General features: G+C 46.1%; 1 protein-coding gene across 5 annotated transcripts in view; it reads right to left on the bottom strand.

The window, feature by feature from the left end:
* Positions 1-25,761, bottom strand: part of ZRANB2 (zinc finger RANBP2-type containing 2) — a 90,464-nt gene that overhangs the window by 55,835 nt on the left and 8,868 nt on the right. For 3 of the 5 annotated variants that reach the window (XM_033917121.1, XM_033917120.1, XM_033917122.1), the window contains exons 2-3: positions 12,747-12,799; positions 12,536-12,644 (exon numbers count right to left, since the gene is read on the bottom strand). The exons of 1 other annotated variant lie outside the window; for it this stretch is intronic. In XM_033917121.1, coding sequence (XP_033773012.1) covers positions 12,536-12,644; positions 12,747-12,799 — 162 coding nt within the window. The remainder of the gene's footprint in view (positions 1-12,535; positions 12,645-12,746; positions 12,800-25,761) is intronic. One more of the 5 variants, XM_033917123.1, reaches the window with a different exon arrangement.

The following is a 25,761-nucleotide window of genomic DNA, read 5'->3' as shown; positions in this document are numbered from 1 at the left end:
TTATTGAGATGGGTTGGGGAAATCCACTGTTTATTCCTAGAATAAGCAGCATAAAATCTGTTTTACTACTTGGGATCTAGTTAGGTGCTTAGGTCCTGGGTTGGCCATTGTTGGAAATAGGATACTGGACTTGATGGACCTTCGGTCTGCCCCAGTATGGCAATTCTTATGTTCTCTCCTTCCTGATATTTCCTTCATTTGGAAAAGGTTCACCATCTGTACATTAACATCACAGAGATATTTAAACGTCTATCATACCCTCGCTCATCCTCTCTCCTGTCTTTTCCTTCAGAATATACATATTAAGGTCTCTAAGTCTCTCCCTATACAATTTATGACAAAGACCACTAACCAATTTTGTAGCAGCCCTCTGAGCCGCCCCATCCTCTTTTGAAACTAAAACTAAACTAAAATAAACTACCGTATTTTCATGTAGATAACGCGCACCCGTGTAAAACGCGCACATGGGTATAGCGCGCGGGAAACCCAAATATATGTAAAAAAATTTTTGTATACTGCGCACACCCGTATACCACGCATGCTGCCCGACTCTCCTCTGGCCACCCCGAGTCTCCTTTTGCTCGCCCCGACTCTCCTCTCCCCCTTGAAGTCCTGTCCCCACTCTGAAAGCCTGATGCCCCCCCCCCCCGACGTCCGATTCACCCCCCCCCCCGCAGGACCGCTCGCACCCCTACCCCGAAGGACCGCTCGCACCCCCACCCTGAAGGACCGCTCGCACGTACCCGACTTCCCGACATGATCGGGGCAAGAGGGAGCTCAAGCCCTCTTGCCCCCCCCCCCCCCGACATGATCGGGGCAAAAGGGAGCCTAAGTCCTCTTGCCCCGCCGACTCCCCAACAATATCGGGCCAGGAGGGAGCCCAAGCCCTCCTGGCTCTGGCGACCCCCCCCCCCCCCCGCTAGTTGTTCGGGCCAGGAGGGAGCCCAAGTCCTCCTGGCCCTGGCGACCCCCCCCACTAGTTGTTCGGGCCAGGAGGGAGCCCAAACCCTCCTGGCCACGGCGACCACCTACCCCGCACTACATTACGGGCAGGAGGGATCCCAGGCCCTCCTGCCCTTGACGCAAACCCTCCTCCCCCCAACGACCGCCCCCCCCCAAGAACCTCCGACCGCCCCCCCAGCCGTCCCGCGACCCCCCTGGCCGACCCCCACGCCGCCCCCACCCCTCTTCCCCGTACCTTTGTGTAGTTGGCCGGACAGACGGGAGCCAAACCCGCCTGTCCGGCAGGCAGCCAACGACAGAATGAGGCCGGATTGGCCCATCCGTCCCAAAGCTCCGCCTACTGGTGGGGCCTAAGGCGCCTGGGCCAATCAGAATAGGCCCGGGAGCCTTAGGTCCCTCCTGGGGGCGGGGCCTGAGGCACATGGGCCCAACCCGACCATGTGTCCAAGGCCCTGCCCCCAGGAGGGACCTAAGGCTCCCGGGCCTATTCTAATTGGCCCAGGCGCCTTAGGCCCCACCAGTAGGCGGAGCTTTGGGACGGATGGGCCAATCCGGCCTCATTCCGTTGTTGGCTGCCTGCCTGCCGGACAGGCGGGTTTGACTCCCGTCTGTCCGCCCAACTACACAAAGGTACGGGGAAGAGGGGTGGGGGTGTTGTGGGGGTCGGCCAGGGGGGTCGCGGGACGGCTGGGGGGGCGGTCGGAGGTTCTTGGGGAGGGGCGGTCGTTGGGGGGAGGGGGGTTTGCGTCGCGGGCAGGAGGGCCTGGGATCCCTCCTGCCCGTAATATAGTGCGGGGTGGGGATAGGGGGTCGCCGTGGCCAGGAGGGTTTGGGCTCCCTCCTGGCCCGAACAACTAGCGGGGGAGGGAGGGGGGTCGCCAGGGCCAGGAGGCCTTGGACTCCCTCCTGGCCCGATATTGTCGGGGAGTTGGGGAGTCGGCGGGCAAGAGGGCTTGGGCTCCCTTTTGCCACGATCGTGTCGGGGAGTTGGGGGGGCAAGAGGGCTTGAGCTCCCTTTTGCCCCAATCGTGTCGGGGAGTCGGGGGGGCAAGAGGGCTTGAGCTCCCTCTTGCCCCATCGGTCCTTCGGGGTGCGGGTGCGTGCGAGCAGTCCTTCGGGGTGGGGGTGCGAGCGGTCCTGCCGGGGGGGGGGGGGTGAATCGGACTCCGGGGGGGGGGGGGGGAACTATGTAAAAAAAATTTTGTACAACGCGCTCACGCGTATAACGCGCAAGGCTATGCACGGTTTGTAAAATCGTGTATAACGCACGCGTTATATGCGTGAAAATACGGTAAACCATAGGTTTGTATACCGCATCCTCTCCACAATCGTAGAGCTCGGCACGGTTTACAGGAGTTGGGATAGAAAAGGAACTCCAATGAAGGGTTTAAAGGCCATAGTATAAAGAATGTTTAGAGGGGCTTAGTATACCAGAGAGGGAGGAAGTATTACATTTTTGAGAATAGCCAAGTTTTCAGATGTTTACGGAAAAGTTGGAGGGAGCTCAGATTCCGAAGAGGGGAGGTAAGGTTGTTCTAGAGCTCAGTGATTCTGAAGGGAAGGGAGGTCCCTAGTTTTCCTGCATGGGAAATGCTTTTTATTGAGGGGAAGGATAGTTTTAATTTTTGGATGGATCTGGTGGTATTAGGATTTGAGGAATTCCAAGAAAGTGGAATAAAGGGAGGAAGGATGCCGTGTAGGATCTTGAAAGTTAGGCAGGCGCATTTAAAGTGGACCCTGTAGATTACTGGAAGCCAGTGAAGCTTGGACAGGAGCAGTGAGACATGGCCAAATTTACTTTTTGCGAAGATAAGCTTAGCCGTGGCATTCTGAATCCGCTGAAGTCTCTGAAGGTTTTTCTTTGATAGGCTTAAATAGATAGAGTTGTAATAGTCCAGTCTGGAAAGGATGATGGATTTGACAAGTAAGGCAAAGTGTTTTTTTAATGAAAACAGGATCTCACCTTCCTCAGCATGTGAAGGCTGAAAAGCATTTTTTTTTAACCAAGGAATTGAGGTGGTCATTGAAGGACAATGTAGAATCAATGATGATGCCCAGAACTTTGCTTGAAAACTCAAGCTGCAGTGTGGAGCCAGAGGACAGTAGGATGAAGGTGGGTAGTTGGTCTAATTTTGGGACAAACCAAAGCAGTTTTCTTTTGGACTCGTTCAGTTTCATTTGTATGGTGAGGGCCCAGGATTGGAGGTTCGTTATACATGAGGATATGTTCTCAGAGAGGTTAGCGAGGTTTGAGTCGGTCTCGAGGAGGACAAGGATGTCATCAGGATAAGTGTAAAGTGTTTCTAGGGGGGGATAGATGGAGGAGTTTCAGGGAGGTCATATAGACGTTGAAAAGAATAGGAGATAGAGGTGACCCTTGCGGGACTCCACATATCGGTTTCCAGGGGGAGGATGAGGTGCCATTCATGTTGACAGTGTAAGAGCGGGAACGTAAGAATTTCGAGAACCAGTCTAGGACTGTGGAGTTAATGCCTATCTCGGAGAGTTGGTAAACTAGAATATCATGATGGACAACGTCAAAAGCTACAGAAAGGTCGAATTGTAGAAGAACAGCGAACTTATTACGAGAATGAAGTTGTTGAACCTTTGAGATTAAAGAGGTCAATCGGGATTCGGTGCTGAAGTTGGGTCGAAAGCCATACTGGTAAGGTAGGAAAATAGAGAATATCTCTAAATGAGATGAGTTGGGTAGATAGACTCTAGCATCTTGGTTAGGAGAGGGATATTTGCTATTGGGCGATAGCTGGATGGTGTGGAATGGTTTAGGTCAGCTTTTTTCAGTATTGGGGTCAAGGCTATATGTCCCATTTCTGGGGAAAATAGGCCCGATTGTAGGGCAGAGTTTATAAGTTTGGCAAGAGATGAGATGGCCTGTGCGGGAATTTTCTCGCATAGGTAGGAGAGGAATGAGTCCAAGGTACAGTTACAGGATTTCAGTTTGAGGTAGAATTTAAAGACTAGGGATTCGGATACATGCTCAAAGGCAGTCCAGGATCTGTCGACTGAGATAGGGTTGGAGACCGTCAGGGTAGGGTTGGAGTCGGTGGGCACCAGAGCGTTGTAGGAGACTGCAAGTGGGAAGGAGCATCTTAAGGTAGTGACCTTTTCGTTGAAGAATTTTGCTAGAACATCGGCTGAAGGAGAGGAGGGGAGCAAGGTGGAGTCGTTTTTGGAAGTTAAGGAGCGCCAGATGTTGAACAATGTACTACTCTGGTTGTTGGATCTGGAGATTTTATCACCGTAGAATTTCTTCCTTGCTTTTTTTAGTACTGTATTGTAAAACTTAATATTGACCCTCCAGAACTGTCTATCTGTAGGGGATTTAGATTTTTTCCATTTGCGCTCCAGAGCTCGACATTTCTGCTTCAGTTCTCTGTGATATGGGAGGTACCAAGGGGCCTTACGGGAGTAGGAGACGGCTTTAGTGGATAGTGGGGCGAGGGAGTGGTAGGTGGACTCTGAGAGGGCGACCCAGTTATGCCAGTTAGTTTCTGAATCTACAGGCTTAGGAGCGGAGAATTGGTTGAGAAATTTGGTCCAGAACAAATCGTTCGTAATTTTTTTGAGCAAGGTAATGGAATTTGAGGTATGGGGTGGGGCCCCAAGATGCGACATGAAAATGGGGAGACCCCTAAGAAGTGGTCGAACCAAGGGACGTGTTCCCAGCAAGTGTCATCGGCTGAAGTTTTGTAAGCGATAAGATCAAGGAAACTAATGAAGTCTAATTTGTGCCCCTTTTCATGGGTTGGAGAGAGTGCGGGGGGGAGGAGGGGGGGGACGGGAGACGGGGACATAGAGAGGTGAGAAAGTTATTAAATTGCACACAATATTCCAAATGGGGCATCACCAGAGAGACTTATACAACAGCATTATCACCTCCCTTTTCCTTCTGGCCATCCTTATGCACCCAAGCATCCTCCTGTCTTAACCGTCACCTTTTCTGTTTTGCCACCCTGAGATCATTAGGCACAATCAACCCCAAGTCCCGCTGTTCTTCCATGCACAGAAGTACTTTGCCTCCTTTACTATACTGTTCTCCTGGATCTTTGCAGCCCAAGTGCATGACCCTGCACTGTTTAGCATTAAATTTTAGTTGCCAATTACTAGACCATTCTTCAAGCTTCGCCAAATCCTGCCTCATGTTATCCATATCCTCCAGCCTACAGCGCACTCCCACCTGCGTGCTCCTGTTTTCCGTGCACTGTAGGGCACCGCAGGTAGGAGTGCGCATGCACGAGAATCCCCCGAGGCGGATGTTGGCCGCGGCAGCTGTAGGCTGTGGCAGAAGATGGCTGAAGCCTGGCTTCCCAAACGCAAGAGGACGCGAAGGAAAGTGGCAGCGAGCCATAATGTCTCCAGCGACCGTGTCCCTGCCTCTCTGTTTCTGGGCTGTGCTGGGAAAGGATGGGCTGAGGACAGGGCTAGAAGAGGAAAGAGAAGCGCCTGATCCGGCAAGTAACTCAACAGCTGAGGAAACTGCTCCCTCTAGCTGATGGAGAAGCCAGGGAGCCAGAAAGAAAGGTGGGGGGAACGATAGAGGATAAGAGAGAAACATAGAAGATGACGGTAGATAAGGGCCATAGCCCATCAGGTCTGCCCACTCTACTGACCCACCCCCAAGTCTACTATCCTAGGGATCCCACTCCTGGTGACAGGTTCCCTTGGCTTAACCCTCTAAGGGATCCCACATGGGCATCCCATTTGCTCTTAAATTCTTGCACGCTGTTTGCCTCGATCACCTGCACTGAGAGCTCGTTCCAAGGATCAACCACTCTCTCGGTGAATTAAGATACAGAGGAAGGGATAGAGAGAATATTATAATCGCATAATATGTCATATTGTATTAATAATTGGGAGGGTAAGAGAAAATGATTGTTTTATGTATTATTTGTGTAGTTAATAGTGCGTTTTATGCAGTATTTTATGTTCAATTAATTGTATTGCACTGTCAAAGTTTGAAAATCAACAAAGATTTAAACAAAAAAAAGATAGAGGAAGGGATAGAGAGAGAGAAAGGAAAAAACAAGAGAAACAGGGAGGGAGAATGGTACGCCTTGGGTTCTGAAATGGAGAATCTACACCAGGTCTTATAAGATAGCCTGTGGACCTAGGACTTGCACATGCATGAGCTTTAGTCTCACTTAATATGCTTTTACAGCTGTAGATAGGAAGGGCCAGTAGCATACCTGGTGGGATGGGAACCCAGGGCAGAGCACCCCCGGTCCTCCAGGTAATGGTAAGGTGTGTGGATCGGTCACGGGGTTGCAGGCTGCCTGCATGAGACCATTGGTTCTGCTGGTCCCCTGCCCTGGAACAGGAAGTTGATGTCAGATGGGGAGGTGGGCCTTTGAAGCTGCAGGCAGACTGCAGACCCGCAAGTGCACTAGCACATCCAATCTCCCTGTACCACCCTTGGTATGCGTATGCCATTGGGAAGGGGGCTTATTTGTGTGTTAGTTGTTTTGTGGGGAAGACAGACAGCAGCATGCTGGATGGGATAGCACAGAGAGAGAGAGAGAAGATGGAATGATGCTGGATGGGGAGAAAAAGGTGGAAATAGGGAAGGTAAAAGGGGAAATGGGAGCCTAAATGTGGGTAGGTAAAAGGAAGGGAGAGGGTTTACTGCTGGACAGGGGGAGCAGGGAAGGGGTACTACTGGAGAGAGGGGAGGTAAAAGGAAGGGAGAAGGGCTACTGCTGGACAGGGGGAGCAGGGAAAGGGTACTACTAGACAGGGGGGAGGTAAAAGGAAGGGAGAAGGGCTACTACTGGACAGGGGGAGCAGGGAAAGGGTACTACTAGACAGGGGGGAGGTAAAAGGAAGGGAGAAGAAACAGAAAGAAAGACAGACAGACAGGGGGCCAGGGAGAGAGACAGAGAGAAAGAAAGGGGGCAGGGAGAAAGAAAGACAGACAGAAAGAAACGCCTCAGCGCCCCATTGTGCTAAAAGTCTACACATCTATTCTAGCACCCGTTAATGTAACGGGCTTAAACACTAGTATCTACCATATTAAAGAGCTTGATATTATCCACAAAAAGACAAACTTTGCCAGACAGCCCTTCTACAATATCACTCACAAAGGTGTAAATAGAGCCACCAAAGGATAGAACCCTGCGGCACTCCACTAGCAACATCCTTATCCTCTAAGCAAACTCCATTTATGACTATCCTTTGTCTTCTCCCACTTAACCAGATTTTAATCCAGTTCTTTACTTTGGGGCTCATACCGCATTCATTCAGTTTATTTATCAGTCGCTTATGTAGCACCATGTCAAAAGCTTTGCTAAAGTCCAAGTACACTACATCTAGCACCCCTCCCATATCAAACTGTTTGGTCACACAGTCAAAGAAATCAATCAGATTCGTCATGCAAGACTTACCTCTCATAAAACCATGCTGCCTCAGGTCCTGCACTCCTTTTGATTCTAGAAATCTCACTATCCTCTGCTTAAGAACTTCCATTAGTTTACTAACTACCAAGGTCAAACTAACCTTGTAATCCCCAACTACCAAGGTCAAACTAACCTTGTAATCCCCAACCTCCTCCTTACTTCTGCTCTTCTCCAGTCCTCCGGGACTCTACAGAGCCACCAGAACTCGAGTTCATCGAGTACTCTCAGATGTATCCTGTCAGGCCCCATCTCTATGTCTACTTTTAATTTAGCCAATTCCTCATAAACACAGTCTTCTGAGAATCTTTCCTAGTCTACTACACATACATTCCCATTTCCGTTCCTTTTTTTAAAGTCCTACCCCTGGTCTTTCATCCGTGAAACAGAACAGGAATAATTGTTAAGCAGTTCAGCCTTATCCTTACCAGTTTCTACATATTTGTCCCCCTAACCCTTAAGCCTCACTATGCCATTTTGACACATCTTCCTATCACTTATATATCTAAATAATGTTCTATTAAAGCTGTTAAATGTATTTCACCTTTACCTTTTATTTACCCTTATATATGTTTGCCAACGATGGATGTTTTGAAGAAAGTTACAGCACTGAACTTGGTGGAGGTCACTTATTAAGCACTTAGAGTTAGAGACTATTGAAGTAATGATTTCACTTTTAAACAGCCGTAGCTTTTTCTGTTACCACAGAAAGAATATTCTCTTCCTTTGGACTCATTCATTCCAAATTGGGAAATCATTTGGAACCCGATAAAACAGGAAAACTCATTTTTCTTTTCCAGATTATAAACAAACAAGAAGATGAAGATGAATGAGTAACAGAAAACAGTATTTTAAGTTTTCAATGTGTGGACCTAGCCGATAGTCTAAGGTTTTTTTTTTGATTTTTAAAAAAAGATATTTTATTTAATCACATCAGTTAACATGGATATTTAAGCAAATACAAGAATGATATGCTATAATATTATTGTTTTGGTTAAAACAAGCTACTTAAAAGATTAAGGTAATGATTATTTTTCTTCTTTCAATAAAATACAGCAGAAAAGTTGTCCAAATATGAATGATTAACTTATTAAATTGGAGAAAGTTCACCTTACAATAATTTCATATTTATTTATGTATTTCTAATAGTATAACCAAATAAGTATTGATACAACATTAATCTGAAAAGTTATTTTTCATAAAAACCAAAAACCTTCATCTGGTTGTAAATATTAAAATTATACCAGCAATAAGTCTGACTAGTGATTTAAATCGATTTGATTTAAATCAAATCCACCCTGATTTATCTAGTCAATGTAGTCATAGCCGATATACCTGAACATTTTGGAAAATTAACGAATATTATGTGAACAAGAAAGATTTTCTAATAATGCTATCTATCAATTTAAAGCCAAAATGTCCTTCATAACCGTCAATCCAAAGTATCTGATTTACAAATTTTTTTTGTTTCAATTTCTGCTTTTGTCTCATGTACAGCTATCGGATCAGAATTAGATGCAACAACTAAATTTGAAAACTGAGTAGTCTGAGCTTGAAATTATGCAAGTATCTTTTATAAATCATAAATTGCAGACCAAAACAGCGTTGCTCCTCAGGAACTGGCACCCATCCAACATTGATTCCTTAGTATTTCTGGTCTCAGTGGAGGGATCTCTTCCACTAAGAGTAGACGGCACTATTCTTTCCAACCTCAACCCAACAATTCCTTTGTCTCACCCACTTGACCGCTGGTTGGGCATGGTGACTGTGCTGCTTCAAACTAAAGATAACCTTAAAAGCCTGAAAGGATTCTGGAGCTTCCCTCCACATTGACCCCCCTCTTCTATGAAACTGCGCTAGTAGTTTCTAGAGCAGGGAGCTGCGCTGCTCCCGACACTCATAGAGTTACTGAGCATTGGGAGCAGCCCGGGCCATTCAGTGTGGCTCTCCGTGCTAGAAACTGCTAGTGCAGTTTCGTAGAAGAGGGGGGTGAGTATTCAAGCATCACAATTTCCAGCCACAAATCAGAACTGGGCCGAGACACAATCTCCAAGATATATGATGATCAATTGGGTCAGCAGCCACAGCTTGTGGACACTATCCCAAACTTTCCAGCAGTGACCCTCTCTCTTAATCATAGCAAGGTTAAGAGAATAAAGAAAAAAAAAATTAAGGAGAAACAAAGCTCAGAGCACTAACAATATGTTTGCCATCTTGCTCCATCCTCCCAAAATCAGGTCTTAATTCCACCCCTCAAACAGACTCAATCTACTGCCAAAAATATCTTCATGACTTTGCAGGCAGTGCTATTAAAAAAATAAAAAAATTTACACCCATGCTTTGCCATCTGGTCATTTTCTATATATGGAGGATAGTGTAGCATAGTGGGTAGAGCTTTAGCCTCATCACCCTGAGGTTGTGGGTTCAAACTCTGCACTGCTCCTTGACCCTGAGCAAGTCACTTAATCCTCCACTGCCCCAGGTACATTAGATTGTGAGTCCACCAGGACAGATAGGGAAAATGCTTGAAGTACCTGTATGTAAACCACTTTGAATATGGTTGTATAACTACAAAAAGGCCAGTATACAAGTCCCAATCCCTTTCCATACACCATTTGCAACAGGACAAACACCAGTTCTCTCCTGCTAGTACAAATTATGAAGACTTTTTTTTGGAGTCGAGCCATTTCTTGAAGTAAACAAAAGGTCACAAAAACTCAATTCAGTTAGGCTAATCTGTATGGAGAAATCAGTTGCAGTGTTGTACACGGGCATTTCAAAAAGTAATAGCAAATTGAGTATTTAGATATATATAATTCAACTAGAGATATAAATTATATGTCATTTGTCTACATAATCGCCCTCCTTTTCAACACACTTCTCACACTATTGCACAAACCTCTTTATTCCATTGGGAAACAATGTTTTTAGTTGTGCCTTCATTCAGGAATGCACCACTTTTTTTTTTTACATAATCGCTTCTAAATCTTCATCCTCTCAAAGCGTCCTTCAAGGGTCCAAACACATGATAATCAGAGGGAGCAACATCAGGGCTGTATGGAGGATGCTGTAAGATCTGAAATCTCAGTCTCTGAACGGTGTCAAGAGTTGAAGTGGCCATGTGAGGATGAGCATTATTATTTATTTTTCTATACCGTTCTCCCAGGGGAGCTCAGAATGGTTTACATTAATTTATTCAGGTACTCAAGCATTCCCCCCCCCCCCCGTCTGTCCCAGTTGGCTCACAATCTAATGTACTTGGGGCAATGGGGGGGGGGGGATTAAGTGACTTGCCCAGGGTCACAAGTAGCAACATGGATTTGAAACCACAACCTCAGAGTGCTAAGGATGTAGCTTTAACCACTGTGCCAGAACGCCTTTAGACAAAAGTCCTCTGCGACAGCTCTGTATTTTTAGATTCAGCTCCTTTTCCTGATAGTGCTCCAAAACTGGTCCATTCATATCCCAGAAGAGAGTGAACAGAACCTTTCCAGCAAAGGGTTGAGACTTGAACGTTTTTTCGACTGGAGATGATGTGTGACACCATTGTGACAACTGCCTCTTGCTTTCAGGCTCTTAGTGATGAAGCCAGGTTTTGTCCCCTGTAATGATACATGCCACAAAGCCTTCATCATTATACCATACCAAAAAGTCTGTGGAAAAATGCACACAAAAAAATCTTGTGCTCAATCAGTCAGCATCCTAGGCACCCATCATGTATACAACTTGCGATACTTGAGAACATCCGTGAGAATGGTTATGTGCGAATCTGATACCGACATCCAATTCCCTGGCCTGAACTTCTAAAGATATGCGCCTGTTTTCACGAATAATGGCATCAGCACGACCCATCAGTGATGGCCGTGCTGGGACAACCGGAGTGTTCCTCATAAGGAACTGATGTTCACCCATTTTTAAACACATCTAGTTTTGAGCATTGGTGCTGGAGAAGGATTTTGTGTGTGCTGTGGACTGCCAGAAGGACTAACAAATCAAATCTGGAAGAGATCAAACCAGCTGTGTCATTCAAAGCCAAATGGTCACTGTCAGAAAAGAAAGATCATTGGAGAAGGACATTGTTTGGGAAAATCAAAGGAACCAGGTGAAGGGCGACCTGCAATCAAACAGTAGGACATGTTGAAAACATCCATGGGGATGAAGCTTGAGGACCTTACTGGACTACCACAAAACCAATCCCCTTAATATATCTGTAATTCATCAAGTCGCTAGGGCTCGAGAGCGAGTCAATGGCACCTAATATCCCACTCGTACAATCTTCTTTTGCCAATGCAGGCATCTCCACACTGTTGCTACACTTCTATGAATTTCAGGTTTCCACACCCTCCAACCACAAATATCTGATGACTGTTCACCCCTCCTCTACCATGCAAACAGCTAAAGGCACTGCCATTTTGTATATGGTGCCCTACCGATTAAGCATGCCATGCTAGTCGCAACACGTTCTAAGAATGCATCTTCCCTGCGCAGCACAGGAGTTTGACATGCTAGGGATGTTCGTTTCATGAAATACTGTCAATTTGCTGTTACTTTTTGAAATGCCTTCATACATGGCCTTGCTTCCTTGATCATCTCCATGATGTAAATGTGTTATGTTCTACATATTGAAGGTACTACCATTTTAAAAATGGAAGGTAGCTTGGTGATATTGTAATATGCTATACAGTCCGTTCTCGTTATTCGCGGTAGTATGGTTCCCGAAAATGTTCGCAAACCGTGAAATCGTGAATAACGAAACGCTGAGTCTATGAGAAAACAGAGTTTAGGTTCCAGCAGCACATGTTGTACCTCAAAACCATGGAAAGTGAACAATGGATACTATTGGGGGGAAAAAGGGTTAGATTCCTGCATAAGACAGAACTTGGGAGTATCTGTAAATCACTCTTTAGACTCTTGGGGACCATATCTGGAAGCAAATGCCTGACCATGAGGTGAAAGTGAAAGCAAAGAAAGCTGTTTCTTAAAGAGCCAGTCCGCAATGGGGAATATTGGTGGTAATTGATGCAACCGCGGATACACGAAAACGCACACTGGGAACATGCGAATAATGAGAACGGACTGTATTCAGTTTTATTACACATCATATTTTCACCACAAAAAACAAATGTTTGTTGTGTGGAACTATAACAGATTTTAAGCCATACGTTTTGCATTGCCAGTCATTGGCACTGAATAGGCCACGGCTCTTCTCAGCAAGGGTTTTTCCAATTTCGGTTCCTCCAGCTTTCATCATTTTTGCATCAGTTGTCTTTTCTGAAAGCAGATTTTTAAAGCAAAAAAAAAAAATGTAAACAACTAAATCAGAACTGGGCTTGCAATGACATGTCAGCATAATGCACAGCATAAGTTACTTACCACGACCACATCTGTTGCAGTTCGCTCTCCTGGCAAAGTTAACGTTCCCACACCTCAAAATATTAAAATAAAAAGAATAAGTCACAATTATTTTTCTTTTCTCCCCACCAATCAACTCTGGCATTGCCTCTTCTCAGATGGAGCTTCCAAGCAACTTTGAGACTCTCCGCTAATCTGAAAGCTTCCGAGATGCCTATCTGAAGTTGCAGCCCATGCTTCAAATGGTGTTGAAGGGACATCCCACCCTATATCTGGATACATGTCATCACGTCTACTAGTAATAATTGATTAATCCAAACCCTGATCTCTTCACCATATCAATACAATTTAAGTATACTTATGCTTTACTTTTGTTTGCTATTTATTCATGTAGAGAATGTTAGGAAGAGGTGGACAACAGGCTAAGGATAGAAATAAGGAGTGACTGCAGAAAAGATTGTGATGCAAAGTTTTTAAAGTGGTCAGACTTAGGTTGTCATGGATACATGAAGAAATGCAAATATAGATGACCTTTTTGTATCTTGACTGTGTAATATGATATGTGTATATTGTAAACTATCTTGAATGGCTCCAATCAAGAAGAGGATCTATATTTTTAAATAAAATAATAATAACTTGTGTCTAGGGCATGCACTAGCAAGTTATATGGGCAGTAGAGAATGACACGGGGAAAAAATCTGTCCCCGTCACCGCCCCGTCCCACCATCCTTTGCACCGCCCCCGTCACCGCCATCCCTTTCACCGCCCCGTCATCGCCACTGCCATCCCATTCACCGCCCTGTCACCGTCCCTGCAGCATCCATATAAGCCTTAGTACTGTAATATTTAGCTTATTCCTTTCTTATAAATCAAAGTTCCTGCTGCTGAACTAGAGAAAGAGATGTTCAGCTGGCAGGGCTTTGTTTATAAATTTTTATCAACACAACTAATATACTACTTTATCCTAAAGCAAAAAATAAATAAATAAATATACATTTTTTTTTCTACCTTTGTTGTCTGGTTTCTGCTTTCCACATCTTTTCATTCAATTCCTTCCATCCACTGTGTCTTCTCTCTGCGTCTTCCATTTGCCGTTACTGTGCCTCTCCCTTCACCCCCCCCCCCCCCAATTGGTCTAGCACCCATCTTCTTCCCTCCGCTCCCCCCCCCATAGTCTGGCATCTGTCTTCTTCCCTTCCAGCATCTTCTCCCCACTCTGTCTTCCACATTTCCCTTCACCCTCCTTCAATGTCTGTTCTATTCCTTTCCACCACCACCCTTCCCTCCCTCCTTTACCATCTGTTCCTTTCTACCACCCTTCAGCTCCTCTTGCGTGGCCTATCTATCTACCTTCCTCACCTTGAACCTTCTTTGGTATTAGTGGGATAAATAAATTGAAGGAGATATCATCCACAGCTAAGACCAGGGCTAGTTGATGAGGAGCAGATAGGGAGAAAGCACCCGGGGTAGTTGTGAAGGAAGGCTTAGGATGTCATTGTCTAAGGAAGTTTACTTGCAAATGAGCCCCAGAAAGCAGAAGGAACCCTCTACTTCCTGTGCCAGCATTTCCTTCACCAGCCCAAGCTCAAAGGAGCTTCTTGAGCTCCCTCCGGAGTTTTCACCCATTGAAAACCCATCATTTCCCCCCACTCTCTACTTCCTAGCACTGATTTCTCATGCCTAGTCTTGCCAGCGCAGAAGGAAGGGGCAAAAAGCCTCACCTTGAATTGGACTCGAGAGTAAGGAAGCGGGGTGAGGCTGCTCCTTGGCCAACCTGCTCTCTTTCTCGGCGCTCTTTCTTCTCAGTTGCACTTTGCTGCCCTCCTCTTCGTTTGCGCAACTGAACACAACTCTGCTGCCAGAAGCGTCGACGACGATGAGCAGCCCGGCTTTCCTCGACTCATCCTCTCCTCTCCTTTTAGCCAGCGCAGGGCCTTTGCTGGGGGCTGCGTCCGGCTCCTCCTTCGGGGCGCCCTCGTGCAGGTGCATTATGTCGGCAATGTGGTTCAAGAAGAGCCTGAAGCGGGGGCTGTGGTGCTGCTGCACGAGCTGAGCATAGGCATTCTTCTGGGGAGGGGGCGGCGGATCCATGGGGGAGGGGCGCCCGTCACTCTCACATCAATGAGGCCATTTTCCTCGGGGCGCTTGACCTGAACCCGTCGGCCTCCCGGGTCGGAACCTGCCCGTCGCTGGCTGCTCACTGTTCAATCTTCTGCTCTGCTGCAACTTCCTGTTTCCGGTTGCTTCAGAGCAGAAGATTGAACACTGAGCAGCCGCGTGTGCGCGGCTCTTTGAAAGCATGCAGGTCGCCGAAAAGAAAAACCTGCAAACTAAGGTGAGGTGAAGGGAGGGAGCTGGCTAAGATCTATCGGGCGGGCAGGGGCTGCGGAGATCGCGCGATCCTTGATGCCTCACTGCGGAGACAAGACCATTCACCGCTCCACGGGGTGGTGAATGGCCTTGTCCCCGTCCCCGCAGCGACTGCTATTTTTCTTTCCCCGTTTCGACGGTTACCCACGGCTAAACGCGGCTAGCTGCGGGTAACCGCCACCATGTCATTCTCTAATGGGCAGGCTAAATGGACACCATGGTCCTTCTGCCATCAGTGTGTGCAGTTCTGGGAGTTTTTTTGTGTGGGGGGGGGAGGGAGGGGGGAGAAGATAGAGAGATAGAAAAGATGCAGAGAAGGTAAACAAAAAATGGTAAAAGGCATGAAACTTTATTAAGAAAGGTTACACAGGGCTCAGTTTGAAGAAATGAGAGGAAGGCAGGGGAATACGACAGATTTGCTGGGTACTTCCAAGAAACCTGAACTGACCACTGACATAAATATTCCGGACTTAAACCACTAGTCCAGGAGTGGACAACTCTAGTCCTCGAAGGCTGGCATCCAGTTGGGTTTTAAGGATTTCCCCAATGAATATGTACTGAAAGCAGTGCATGCAAATGGATCTCATGCATATTCATTGGGGAAATCCTGAAAACCAAACTGGATTCCGGCTCTCGAGGAACGGAGTTGCCCACCCCTGCACTAGTCTGACCTGGCTTAACACTTCTGCTGATATTGTCTGTACATTCCATTAAAACACTGCATTTCATATTCTGATTATTATGCCAAACTGATGCAATTTTATGGCTTTTTATTTTTAAATTTCAAAGAGTAATTTGTTTAATTTGTCAATACAGCTTCTACTTTCAGTAGTTATTGTTGGGGTAGGTTCAATACTTTCATTATGGTTAATTTGCTGCTTTAACAAGAAAACAGCAGGGTGGATGAAAAAGCAAGTCAACCAGCAATGCTCATAAAGTTCTTTATAATAAAATTTCAGTACACAAGACTTGATACGAATCATGTTTCAGTTTAAGAATGTCTGACTCAGAATCTAGAAGTGTAACATATATTGAGGTGAAAAATGTCCTATACGAGGGCTGGTCAAAAAGTATCAGACCTTTATTCATAAAAAATACTGGTATTCAGATACAACAATCTTATACTAATCTCATAAGAATTGCCGCTGCTGGGTCAGACCAGTGGTCCATCCTGCCCAACAGTCTGCTCCCGCAGCAGACCTTAGGTCAAAAACCATTGCCCTGAGACTAGCCTTACCTGCGTAAGTTCTGGTTCAGCAGGAACTTGTCTAACTGTCTTGAATCCCTGGAGGGTGTTTTCCCCTATAACAGCCTTGGAGTCTGGAAGAATGTTCCAGTTTTCTACCATTCTCTAGATGAAGAAGAACTTCCTTACGTTTGTACAGAATCTATCCCCTTTTAAGTTTAGAGAGTGCCCTCTCGTTCTCCCTACCTTGGAGAGGGTGAACAATCTGTCTTTATCTACTAAGTCTATTCCCTTCATTATCTTGAATGTTTCGATCATGTCCCCTCTCAAGTCTCCTCTTTTCAAGGGAGAAGAGGTCCGATTTCTCTAACCTCTCACTGTACAGCAACTCCTTCAGCCCCTTAACCATTTTAGTAGCTCTTCTTTGGACCTTTTGAGTAGTACCGTGCCCTTTTGCATGTACGGCGACCAGTGCTGGACACAGTATTCCAGGTGGTGGCGTACCATGGCCCAGTACAGCGGCATGATAACCTTCTCCAATCTGTTTGTGGTCCCCTTCTTAATCATTCCTAGCATTCTGTTCACCCCTTTTTGCAGCCGCAGCGCATTGCGCGGACGGCTTCATCGACTTGTTGACCAGTACTCCCAAGTCTCTTTCCTGAGGGGGGTGTCTCCGAGTACCAAATCAGGCATCCTGTATTCGTGTATAAGATTTTTGTATTGACATGCATCACCTTACACTTATCCACGTTAAACCTCATTTGCCATGTAGCGGCCCATTTCTCGAGCATGTTTATGTTACGTTGCAAGTCTTCGCAATCCTTCTGCATCTTCACTAATCTGAATAGCTTCGTATCGTTCACAAATTTAAATCACCTCGCTCTTCGTACCAATTTCCAGGTCGTTTATAAATATGTTGAAGAGCACGGATCTAAGCACCGAACCCTGCGGCATTCCACTCGTGATGCTTTTCCAGTCTGAGTATTGTCCATTTACCTCCACTCTCTGTTTCCTATCTGCCAACCAGTTTTTAATCCACATGAGTATTTCACCTTCGATTCCTTGGCTTGCAATTTTTTGAAGTAGTCGTTCATGCGGGACCTTGTCAAACACCTTCTGAAAATCCAGATATACAATGCTGACTAGCTCGCCCTTGTCTATCTGCCTGTTTACTCCCTCAAAGAAGTGCAGCAAGTTCGTCAAGCAAGATATTCCCTTGCTGAAGCCGTGCTGTCAGGTCCTCATCAGATTGTGTCCATCAAGGTGATCAATGAGGTGGTCTTTATCAGCGCTCTACCATCTTTCCCGGTACTGAGGTCAAACTCACCAGTCTGTAGTTTCCCAGATCTCCCCTCAAACCTTTCTTGAAGATCGACTTAACATTCGCCACTTTCCAATCTTCCGGAATCCTTCCCAATTTGATCGACAGATTGGCTATTAGTTGAAGCAGCTCAGCTATAGCCCCTTTCAGTTCCTTGATTACCCTCAGATGGATGCCATCTGGTCCTGGGGATTTATCGTTTTTAAACCTATCAATCTGCCTGCATACCTCTTCTAGACTGACCATCAACCCTGTCAGTTTTCCGTCTTTGTTTCCTGTGTATAGCCTGTCGGCTTCCGGTATGTTGTGTATATCTTTTTCGGTAAAAACAGATGCAAAAAATGTGTTCAGTTTGTCGATGATGGCTTTGTCCTCCTTTAGCACTCCCTTTATTTCATGGTCATCTAATGGCCCCACCACTTCCTTTGTGTGTCGTTTCCCCTTAATATATCGAAAGAACAGCTTGAAGTTTTTTGCCTCCTTGGTTATTTTTTCCTTGTATTCTGTTTTGGCACCTCTTACCGCCTTGTGGCACCTGCTTTAATGTTGTTTATGCTTTTTCCAGTTTTTGTCCGTTTTTGACCTTTTCCATTCCTTAAACGAAGTCTTCTTGTCTCTGATCGCTTCCGTCACCGCTACAGTGAGCCACGTCGGTTCCTTGTTCTTTTTCCTCTTGGATCCCTTGTCGATATGCGGTATATATAGATTTTGCGCCTCGGTGACCGTGTCCTTAAAAAGGGACCATGCTTGCTCTAGCGTTTTTACAGTGCTTATCCTCTTCTTAATCTTCTTTCCCACCATCAGTCTCATTCCTCTGTAATTTCCTTTTCGGAAGTTCAGTGCCGTGGCTGACGTTCTGGATCGATGTTTTGCCCCTGTGTCCATGTTGAAGCAGATCATATTGTGGTCACTGCTTCCCAGCGTCTCTTATACTTCTATACCTTGAGCTGTCGCACATTTTTTCCAATGGCTCTGCCACTGTCTGAAGCAGCACTGGAACGCCTCTTGAAATTGCTCGCAACTGGTCCATCGCATTCTGCATGGTCTTTTCGACTGAAATCTGGTCATTTTCAGGGACATTTTCAGCTTGGGAAAAAGCCAGAAGTCACATGGAGCCATGTCAGGAAAGTAGAGAGCTGAGGAATCACAGGTGTGTTGTGTTTGGACAGGAAACTCCGTATCAAATGTGAAGAATGGGCAGGCGTGTTATTGTGATGGAGCTGCCAATTGCCCGTTGCCCACAGGGCCGGCCGTTTGCATCTCACAGCATTACGAAGGCGACACAGAACCTCTTGGTAGTATCCCTTGGTGATTCGACAATCCTGCATCACCAAGGTCCTCACTTGGTCAATGACAATCTCATTTCTGGATGTTGCGGGCCTACCAAAACGTGCTTCATTCTCCACTGATGTGCGGCCATCTCTGAAGCGATTGTACAACTCCTTTATCTGTGTAGTACCCATTACTTCGTCCCCAAAGGCCTGTTGAATCTTATGGATCGTTTCCACTTGGGAATCGCCAAGCTTTACACAAAATTTAATGCAGTAGCGTTTAGAGAATGGCACGGTGGCTGTTACCCACAGCTAACCCGCCAAAACAGTGAGGAAAAACCTGTGTCCACCATGGGTAAGGGGACAAAGCCATTCAATGCCCAGTGGAGCGGTGAATGGCCTTGTCCCCGCAGTTAAGGGAGGGAACGCGCGCGGTCACCTATCGCACTCCCTCCCTCCTTACTGCCGCCGCTGAGTTGAAACAGCTCCCTTTCTCTCTCCCTGCCCCTTACCTTCTTGGCCGTGAGTCTAAACTGCCTTCTTACAGCAGCCACAGCGTTGAAGCTGCCAGGTACACCGCTGGGCCACCAGCGATTCAAAAAATGATATGCGGGGGAGGCAGGAGGAGGGAGGTTAAAAAAAAATTGGCAGAGTCGGCCGGGACAGATGAGAAGGATCCCTCCTGTCTCAGCCAACTCCACCATGTCATACGGCAGGCCCAGCGGAGGTCAGCAACAAGTCCAGGATGGGGACAGGTGGACAATGACCCGAATATAATCAGAGACCCCCATTTTGGGGCCAAAAATCTCAGTTTATATTCAAGTATATAAGGTACTTTAATTTTAAAAAATACCTTTTGTATTTGACCTGAATATAATCAGAGACCCCCATTTTTGGGCCAAAAATCTCAGTTTATATTCGAGTATATAAGGTACTTTAATTTTAAAAAATACCTTTTGTTGTCTGTTCAAATCATGTTGGTCTCAGGCTCTGGTTTCTGTCTTCTGTTAGCTCACTCACCAGGGTCTCCTGCCCATTTGACATTTTCTTCTTTCTCCTTGCTCACCCATACTGGTGCCTTCCTGCCCAACGTCAGCTTGCAGAACCATCAGTTCAATAACAAAGCTAAGAAGCCAACGAGAGGAGGTGGACAGGTTCTGAGAATATATGCCTGCTGTCCTTGGAGAACACTTGCTACAGTTAAGTATCTTTATTTTTCCACAAAGATAAGTAGGCATAATATTCTCATATGTGGACTCCCAAGCTGCTAGAATCATGTTGCTGGAAAAAAGGTTTAACACTGAATATACAGGAACCTGGAGAAACCCTACAGGGTTGGAGTAAAATTGGCTTTAAGTAGAAAATAGTTTGCAGAACTGCTTACCTAAACCAACTGTTTCTTCTGATGCTGTGTTCTAAACAGTAGTGAGAAGTAAATGTTTGAACTGAGGACCAAGTAGCTGCTTTGCAGATTTCTTCAATATATGCAGAGTGAAAATCAGCCACCAAGGCAGCCAAAGGCAATACAATGTGGGCTGTCACATGGCCTTGAAGAATCAACCCAGCCTGATTATACGAAAAGGAGATACAGTCCGCTAGCCAAGTAAAAATGTTTCTTTTGGATACAGCAACTCCTAGCCCAGTGTATCACAAACTGTGTGCCAAATGAAGTTTCAGGTGTGCCACCAACGCCGGCAGACTGCCTACAGGATGCGCCTCTTGCGGCGAGAGGCACATCCTGTAGGCAGTCAGCCGCCGCCATTGTCTCTCCTCCTCTCCGCACCTCTTCTTTTTCTGCACTTCTCTACTGGCGGCTCAGGGATCCATCTGGAGGGCTTCCGTGCCTGCGCAGATGTCAATGGAATGATGTCACGTATGCCATCGCATTGACATCCCCGCACTTCTGAGTGCCCTCATGCAGCGGCTGCCAGTTTGGAGTGCCACGGCTCTCATACACTGTCCTAGCCTATTAAGATCAAAGGTGACAAATAATCCTCTATGGGGCTTAGTGTGGTCCAGGTAGTATGAAGTGTGAAGGGCTGCTTTTCTAGGATGAGAATGTGTCTTTGAAAAGAAAATAAGCAAAATGATGGAATGGTTGAGGTGGAATTCTGAAACTATGTTAGGAATGAATTTTGGATATGTTTGAAGGAGTACCCTCTTGTGATAGAACCTTGTATAGGGAGGATCCAATATAAGGGTCTGAAATTCACACACTCAGTATGCATATGTAAAGAGACTATGAGGAAAATGACTTTCCAAGCGAGCAGTTTGAGACAGGAAGATGTATGAAATGCACGGATAGCATTGAGATGAACTCTAACCAAATTGGTTTTTAGACCAGAATTAGAAAGAAGGTAGTCGAGGATGGTCAGAAGTGAACCAAGACAGGGTCCAGAGAATGCAGGAACAAAATCAAGTCCATTTGCAGTGATAATCAAGTTTCAAGTTTCTTAGGATTTTATATACCGCCTATCAAGGTTATCTAAGCGGTTTTTACAATCAGGTACTCAAGCATTTTTCCCTCTCTGTCCCGGTGGGCTCACAATCTATCTAACGTACCTATAAGATGCTATATCGCTGGTACTACACGCCTGAATGACTGCATAGGATTAATCCCGCTCTCCCGGATGACTGTTGGCGTAATTGTGGGGCCTCCGGAACGTTTGAACACATTTGGTGGGCCTGTCCAAAGGTGGGTCCCTTTTGGGATAATGATATCATGCGAAAGGAGTAACCCATATAATCTAGAGATACACCCTCTCCCACTCGAAGCCTCCCATACCTTATTCCAAGCCTCCGAATCCACAAGGAGATCCGACAAGGCCTTTTGACTGAGAAAATCAATCACCTGATTATATTGCAACAAATCCGCACCCCTTACACCATATTCCTCTTGCAAATGAACTGGCGGGATCAAAGTATCATCCACCAGAAACTGTCCCAAGGTACAGAGGCCCCCCGCTTCCCAAGATTGAAACCGAGAATCCAAGTTGCCAGGCAAAAACCCCTCTGCAATCCTCACTGGTGTCTGAGAGAAATACACCCTACCGGGGAACAACTTCTCACGAAACAACAGCCACACATGCAATATTACCCCTATCACCGGATTGACCTTGCGAGCCATCACCCGAAGCTTATGCAATGCATACCACGGAACGTAAAGAAATATCACCCAAAAACCAGTCATCCAGTTGAACCCAAGTCCTATGAGGCTCTTGCTGCCAGGCCAATAAATATCGCAACTGTGCTGCCAGAAAATAATAATAAAAATTTGGAACCGCCATACCACTCCTGTCCCGTGATTGAAATAACATGGAGCGGCTAACCCATGGAGGTCTCCACTTCCAGATATATGAGAAAATCATTCGGTGTAAATAATCAAAAAACGTTTTGGGGAGAAAAATTGGCAACGCTGTGAAAAAGTAAAGGAAACGTGGCAAAACCATCATTTTAATAACGTTAACCCTCCCCATCCAAGAAATAGAAAGTTTGTCCCACCGGTCTAAATCCTCCCTCACCTGTTGTAGTAAGTGGGGATAGTTAGCATCATAGAGAGAGGACAATTTTGCCGTAAGATGAATACCCAAGTATTTCAAAGAGGAGGGTGTCCATCGAAAGGGAAAACGGCGTTGTAGATCCACACGAGCTTGATCTCCAACAGTGAGATTAAGAATTTCCGATTTAGCCATATTAACTTTGAGACCAGAGACCCGTCCGTAGTCAGCCAAAGCCGTCACTATACCCTGAAGTGATTCCCCTGGATTGCGAAGCGTGAGAAGAATATCATCTGCAAAAAGGAGTATTTTCTGTTCTTGTCCTCCACTAACGATGCCCTCTATAGTAGGACACTCTCGCACCCTCTGAGCGAACGGTTCCATAGCTAGCACAAAAAGGAGAGGTGACAGAGCACACCCCTGTCTCGTACCCCTAGCAAGCTCGAATTCAGCACAATAGGCACCATTCACCTTGAGAGAGGCCAAAGGCCTAACATACAATGAGCGAACCCAATCCATATATTGACCCGATATTCCCATAGATGACAACGTCCGAAACAGGAAGGGCCATGAGACCCTATCAAAGGCCTTCTCTGCGTCTATTCCTAATATCAGGGCGGGGTCCTTATGAGCCGTCGCGGAGTTTACAATATGAAACACTCTGCGAAGATTATCGAATGTCTGTCGACCCTGAACAAAGCCCGCCTGGTCATCCTGTACCAATTCACCCAAATAACGCTGTAGGTGACGGGCCAGTACGCCCGTAAAGATTTTATAATCCGTGCCAAGTAGCGATATGTGACGATACGACGCTGTATCAGTAGGGTCCTTTCCGGGTTTCAACAATAACGTCACCCCCGCTAATCTTCACGACCAGGGCAATTCCTCTCCCCCCTTTATACTATTAAAGAATTCCGTAAGCGGTTTAACCAGGAGTGAGCTAAAGCATTTGTAGAATTTATTAGAAAAACCATCCAGACCAGGTGCCTTTCCCAAAGGCAAAGCCTTGACAACTAAAAGCGTTTCTCCTCTTCTATAGGCCGAGACAACCAATTCGCCTGTTCCGAGGATAGTTTAGAAAGCGACACTTGAGCCAGATAATCATCCATCTCCTGGTCCTGTACCAGATCCTCCCCCCTATACAACTCAGTAAAATAATGAGTGAGGACATCCCCAATCTCGCCAGAGGAATTATGCAACGTACCTTCCGGGCTCTTTAATTGAAATATATAATTTTGTTGGCGCTGTTTACAAAGCTTATGAGCCAAAAGACGCCCCGCCTTATTACCCGATTCAAAATATCTTTGTTTCAGAAATTCAAGTCTCTGCGAAACATCCTTCACCTCGAGCTCCTGAAGGGTCCCCTTCACTTTCCGGATCTGATACAACACTTCACCATTCCCCCCAGACCTCCTATGTTGAGCCTCCAAATTTCGCAGCTGAACCCGAAGCTCACTCTCCTGTTGAAGTCTCTCTTTCCGACGAAATGCCGCTAATGATATAATCCTACCTCTCATGACACATTTAAGTCCCTCCCAAAACAGGACTGGAGATATCTCGTCCGTGAGATTAAATTGGATGTATTCTTTAAGATTATCCACAAACTGAGAAACATTAACCGGATCCATCAATAAACCTTCATTCATACGCCAAAAATGCTTACCATGACTCCCCGCTTTACGCAACAGCGAAAACCAGACCGGTGAATGGTCAGACCACACCCAAGATGCCATGTCCACCTCCTCCACCCTCAGCAATACATCCGCAGAAACCCCCCAAAAATCAATTCTTGAGTAGGAATTATGTACCTCAGAAAAATAAGAATAATCCCGCTCTCCAGGATTGCGATGACGACAAGGATCAGTCAGACCCCACTGTTGAAAAAGGTCCAAAAGTGTTTTCCTATCCTGATGACCATACATCACACCACCCGCGGAATTGTCCAAAGATGGGTCCCATGTTAAATTAAAATCCCCTCCCCCCATGATCACATGACCTTCTACTAAATCCAGCATCACTCGGCCCAAAGATTCAAAAAAAGAACCCTGCTCCTTATTTGGAGCATATAAATTCACACAGGAATAGTAACTCCTGAATAGTAACTTTTACAATAATATAACGCCCCAATTTATCCAGGACCACTTTATGCACAACAGGAGCCAAGTCCTGTGCTATAAAAATTCCCACCCCATTCTTTCTGCCCACTACTGAATTAGAAGCCAGATACATATGTGGGTATTTCTTATGGTGGAGATAGTGTTCATGCATCGGTCGGAAATGTGTCTCCTGTATGAAACCCACTCCCACCTTCAGACGAAGAGCTTCCTTAAACAATAATTGACGCTTCCTGGGAACATTCAATCCCCTCACATTAAATGACATCCATCGTACCATAGTGCAACCATCTATAAAAACCAGCTAAATACCTCCTAAAATCCCCCCCGTACGAAAAACATAAATCCCAGATCCACAAAATCCACTGCTGATACAACCACTGAAACATGATATTCAATATCCCAACCCCCTCCCCTGCAACAACCCTTCCCAACCCTAACATCAAACCCAACCCACCCCCCCTCCCCCCCAAAAACCATTCCTACAGTAAACTTCCAACACCCCCCCCACCTCCCCTAGCTACCATTAAAGTCCCCTGCAGTCGCACACTTCCCACCCCACACATTATCCCCATTCAATCAAAGCCAACCACACACCAATACTCAAACCCAGCTGGGAAAGGAACCCCCATTCAACAGCGAGCCCACAGTACTCCCACCCTTATGCAAAGAGCTTATCTAACAGGAGTACAGAACAGTGATCCCCATCATATACTGAAAACCCTCAGTCAGGTAAAAAGCATCAGGTAGGTAAAGTCACTGCAGCCACATCAGAATTGCGCTGAAGACGCTGACCACTCTTTTCTCCTCGGCGCCATCTGGATTGGCTCACACTTCCACTGCGCTGTGGCAGGGCCCCAGTCGGGCGAGCCTCCTCCACCGCCCACAGTGCGGCTTGTTGCAACAGGAGCTTGGCCTCCTCAGGTGTCGAAACTTTATGAACCTGATTTTGTAACGGAAAAGTTAAGCCAAACGGGTAGTTCCATTTATATCGAATTTGATGAGCCATCAAACATTTGGTCACATCTCGAAATTCCCTCCGCTTCCTGAGGGTAAGGGCAGACATGTCAGCGTACAATTCAACCTTGGCTCCTTCCCAGTCAATATGTCCCACTCTCCATGCCGCTGCTAATACCTGTTCCTTTAAAGGAAATCTATGAAAACAGGCTATAAGATCTCGCGGACGGTTCAGGAGTGTAGTCCCCACAGCCCGATGTACTCTCTCAAACTCCAGAGTAGGGGGGGTCACCGTAGGATCATATAGCACGCATAGTGTC

This window comes from Geotrypetes seraphini, chromosome 12 (genome assembly GCF_902459505.1).
Source record: "Geotrypetes seraphini chromosome 12, aGeoSer1.1, whole genome shotgun sequence".
NCBI lineage: Eukaryota > Metazoa > Chordata > Amphibia > Gymnophiona > Dermophiidae > Geotrypetes > Geotrypetes seraphini.
This window is presented reverse-complemented; position numbering and strand designations above follow the sequence as displayed.